Source organism: Pteropus vampyrus, unplaced genomic scaffold (assembly GCF_000151845.1).
Source record: "Pteropus vampyrus isolate Shadow unplaced genomic scaffold, Pvam_2.0 Scaffold522, whole genome shotgun sequence".
NCBI classification, from domain to species: domain Eukaryota; kingdom Metazoa; phylum Chordata; class Mammalia; order Chiroptera; family Pteropodidae; genus Pteropus; species Pteropus vampyrus.
The window spans coordinates 573,660-578,075 of NW_011889303.1; the positions used below are offsets into that span (position 1 = coordinate 573,660).

Sequence of the window (4,416 nt, forward strand, 5' to 3'; positions counted from 1 at the left end):
GGGAAGTTGTTCCAATTGCTCTGGGGAAACTTCACTTAGCAATGAACTTACATAAGGGGCTAGCCCGTGAGGTCACTAGGCTCCCTCCAAAATGAGCCTATTTCTACTTCCCTAAGTCAGCTCTTTAAAACACATTTCCAAGTAATGGAGATATGGAACTTCACAGCCAAGAGCAGGCTGTCTTTCAGCCAAGGCATCTGGAGAAAACAGCCACAAGCATGATGGAAGCTCCCCTAGAATGGTGCTAAGTCTCCAAAGTGTGCACTTTCAGAACCACTTTCTAGGGAGCCATTGTTTCCTGAGCTTTTAGCCCAAGAGAAAAATGGTAGTGTCAGAGAGGGCAATTGGCCAGTCCTTAGTTTTGCAGCATAAGAAATTTGGCTTATGAGTTCCCTCGGGAGGAAGCCTACACTGAATAACTCACACTGGCCAGACTCACAGAGACTAATGTACAAACAGATGCTGATTTATTCATATAAATTGGGAAATATCACTGCCAAGGAGATTTGTCACCAGGAAACCCTTGTGACCACTAGTGGCATTACCTCTTCTCTATCCAATTAGTGCCCTTTTCTGAAAAATAGCTCCCAAGAAAGTAAATTCTTCTGAACAGCCTCCTCAGTGCATACAGAGCCAGTGTAGAGGGTTGGAAGATCGTATCAGGTAATGCTTTGGAGCTGGGGCTAGCCAATGTGCTCATCTCTGCTCTAAAATAATCCCTCCTCCCTAGGTTATTCTTAGATTCGCAGACACGACAGTATTGTCACCTTTTTTTTCTCTGTAGACAATGGTTTTTTTGTGACCAGAAAACAGCTCACATTGATGCAACAGAATTGATGGAACAGGCACGCCAAAGACCAACACATTGTCAGACCAGGCTATACCCTGAGATGGGCCAGTTTCATACATAATGATTATGATGAGAGGGTGATTTTTACCTGGCCTTGACCCTAAGCTGAAGACAGACTATTGGTTAAACATCTGGAATGTTTCTGCACGAATGATACCATGTGCTTCCTTCTCCAGTAACTCTTTCTTTTGTTTTTCTAGGGCTCAGAAAAAACTCTCCTGTAGTCTAGAAGACTTGAGAAGTGAATCTGTGGATAAGGTCAGCTTATCAGTCTCCACAAGATTACTTCTTTGTGTCCAGCACAGTGGTGGGACACACAGGCAAGGTCCTCGTCCCCACCTTGTGGAGGCTTTTATGAAGTTGATTGGGAGGCAATAGTTACATGGATAATTTGAGAAAACCGGTCAGGTGTAGCCCAAGGCATCTCAGAGGCCGAGTAAGTCAGAAAATGCTTCCTGCAGTTGGTGAGAGATGTCGAGTTAGGCACATGCAGGTTTGGGGAAATGGTGAGGAGCAGGAGAAGGTAAGGTGGAAGTCATGAGGCAGATTAAGCCAGAGAAGATCTTGAATACTGGCCTTGTATCTCCAGGAGTGAGTTATGGAATAACTGAGAAAGTTAGAGAGGAGGGTTTTTAAAGAGTCTGGAAATATATGAGCAGGACTTTGTGGACCCTCACATGAAGGTAGTCCTTGACCCTGTGGGTGACCCCCGGGCTGGAGGGGAAGGTTTCAGTCTCTTTTGTGAGGTCATTGGAGACCAAGGGGTCCTACCCTGAAAGAGCATCTTCCTTGAACCCTGCTGCATAACATCCCTTGGTCTCTAGCAGTATACCAGCCTCCCTGATAATACAATAAAGTCTCAGGCCAGCAGGAGCCAGGGCCCACTCACTGGTTTTACTCCCCCAATCATGTGCCTCTCGCTCCCCCTGGTCAGATTGCAAGCAGCTGCCCAGGAGATCATGGGGTTGGTCAGAGGCCAGTGTTTCCTGCCATGGATGGTGATTACCTAGTGTAAAGATGGAGAAGGAGGGGATGAACCTTGCAGATTTAAGCCAGAAGGTGGTACTGAATTGTTATTTGTGACTAACATAGGTCTCTTTTTCCCCACATAATTGATATCCTCATTGCCATTTCATAGTGTGTCGATGGGAACCAGCTCTCTCCAGTGGGAGAACCCAAGGTACGTTAACTGCATGTCCTTATGACATATTTGTGGTTGCATTGTTTGCTGAAATGTTTTCATTTAGCAAGTTACAACTTTTGTAACCTTAAAATATGTTCATTATAAGAGGTAAGAGGGTGAGAGAAAAGACAAAACTTTCTTATTTATATGTGTATCAGCTGTATCATGTACTTTTACCTCCATTATCTGTGGGACAGGATTTATTATTATTTCCTTCATTTTCCAGGCTCAGAGAAATTCATCTTTAACCAGGCAATGTATATCTGATTGCTGGGAAGGGAGATGTTGTGATCTCAGCACACAGTTAGAGGAATGTGACAACTCTCATCCTTTCTGTGCTGATATGTTATAGTTAAAAAACATAGGCATATACTCAGCCAAAGTCGCAAGAAAAAAGGGTGACTATCCCTTTTTTTCTATGACTGAGAGTTAATTACACTCTAAGATACTCTCTGTCTGGGCTTCCCTAGAATGTGCATTGCTGATCCTGGCTCTCCCTCTGGAGCCCATGGAATAATAATGTCATTCTTCCCTGCTTCTGACAGCTCTAGAATTTAAGACCCTCAGGCTAAACATCTTCTTCTCATGATCACAAGCCTTTAGCTATTCGGTCTCCTTGGATCGGCACCAGTTTCACAGTGTATCCTCTAACTGTGCCCTGGACTACACTTGAGCGTGATATTCTAGATGGGGTCTGACCTGTGCCTCGGGACTGCTCTTATAGTTATTGCTATCACTCCAGGCCCTGGGCACATGGTCTTTTCTGTGCCTCTGCTTATGTGCTAGACCTGAGGCAGAAATTGTTATTTTCTATTTAGAAGCGATAAAATAGAGGTTCTGGGAGGCTAAAGAGAAAGGACTTAGCCTGAGCGGGTCTGACTCCATGCTTTGGCGCTTCCCACTTGGATGTGCTGCCTCTCCATGCTAGGTAATCAGTTATATGCTGCTCCCTGGCTGGAATTTCCATTCCCTGTAAACGGGTTTATTCTGAGAGACCAGAGAAGCAGAACTGATTCCAAGCATTTCTATTTCCTCTGCATCCCAACCCGACCTTGCACAACCTTCTCCAGCTGCTGAGTCCTTCCTTTCCAGCATTGCTTCTTAGTGGAACAAAGCTGAGAGCAGTTTCTGTTGCCCTCGGTTCCTTTTCTTATCTTTCTCACTGGTCTGGGCCGCCTTCGAGGCCCATCCTTGGGTTAAATTTGTGCTCTCTTTTCATCTTAGCTCCTCAATGAGTTCCCAGGGTAGCCCTCATAAATGGCCTTGGCTGTCTCTGCCTTGTCTTAGGAGAATATGTGTGATGACACAACCAGAAGTCTGTTCTTGAGAGCCCTTCCCCACTGCCAAATTTCCTATATAGTACGGAACTTGGAGACATGCCCTTTAGTTCTCTAAATTTCTTAAAAGCTGCCTTCCCCACAGTCAGTGGTTCATGGGTCTGACTGTGCATCAGAATAATTGATAGGCTTGTTAAAAATACAGACTCCAGAGTATACTCTCAGAGTGGCTGATTCATGAGACCAGGTGGAACCTGGGAATTTATATTGTTTTTAATAAGTGTCTCAGGTGATAAGGAAGCAGCCAGTCCATGCTAGCCAGACTAGTATTTGGAAGCCGTTGTTCTTAGCGCATGTCTGACCAGATTCAGTCTCTACCTATGAGTGATCATGAACTTAAAAATCACTTGGTCTCCATCTCTCAAAATTGTGATTATATCTACTTCACCAGCCAGTTCTTTCAGAATTCCTTGAGAATTTAGCCTAATTTTCTCATATCTCTCCTTTCTGAGCTTATTTACAGAGCATTAATATTCAATATTCAACGAATGATTGGATTTCAAATAATTTCTAGAACATGCATGTATAAGCAAACTGAATTCAGAAATTTACTCGGTACTTGACTTTTAACTAAATGAAACTCCAAAAGATATCTCAGTACTGAAGTCTCTCATTACTTTTCTGACTTGCCTGTTTTGAAATCAGTTTTGTCTTTCATATTACTTTTTTCCTGGGTCCAACCGAGGGATCCATAGTTGATTCCCTTGGTAATGTTACTTCAAATTTTTTTTTTTTTAATTCTCACTCAAATGTATTCCACTGTGATTCCCTCAGGCTTGCAGATTTAGGGGTCATTATATCCTTCTTAACCAAATAAGTCCAATTTGTCTTCTTCTTTTAATCAACCTGTTTCTTTGGGACGCTTTCTATGGCCAGGGCTCATTGTACTGTGACTGAACCTCATTCGGACTATGATTCTAAGTTCCTGGGGGACTCCGCGTTGACATGTAGCCCTTTGGCTTGTTTTCTGTTGTCATTTCCCCTTACTGTGTGCATACTTTCTCACTTTGCCCTGATCTGATATTTTTCAAAATAACTATTATAAT

At 43.3% G+C, this 4,416-nt stretch overlaps 1 protein-coding gene across 1 annotated transcript in view; it reads left to right on the forward strand.

Moving 5' to 3' along the window:
* Positions 1 to 4,416, forward strand: part of PPFIBP2 (PPFIA binding protein 2) — a 97,719-nt gene that overhangs the window by 79,260 nt on the left and 14,043 nt on the right. Inside the window, exons 10-11 of the mRNA XM_023525064.1 lie at positions 935 to 1,108; positions 1,989 to 2,030. Of these exons, the coding sequence (XP_023380832.1) occupies positions 935 to 1,108; positions 1,989 to 2,030 (216 nt within the window). The remainder of the gene's footprint in view (positions 1 to 934; positions 1,109 to 1,988; positions 2,031 to 4,416) is intronic.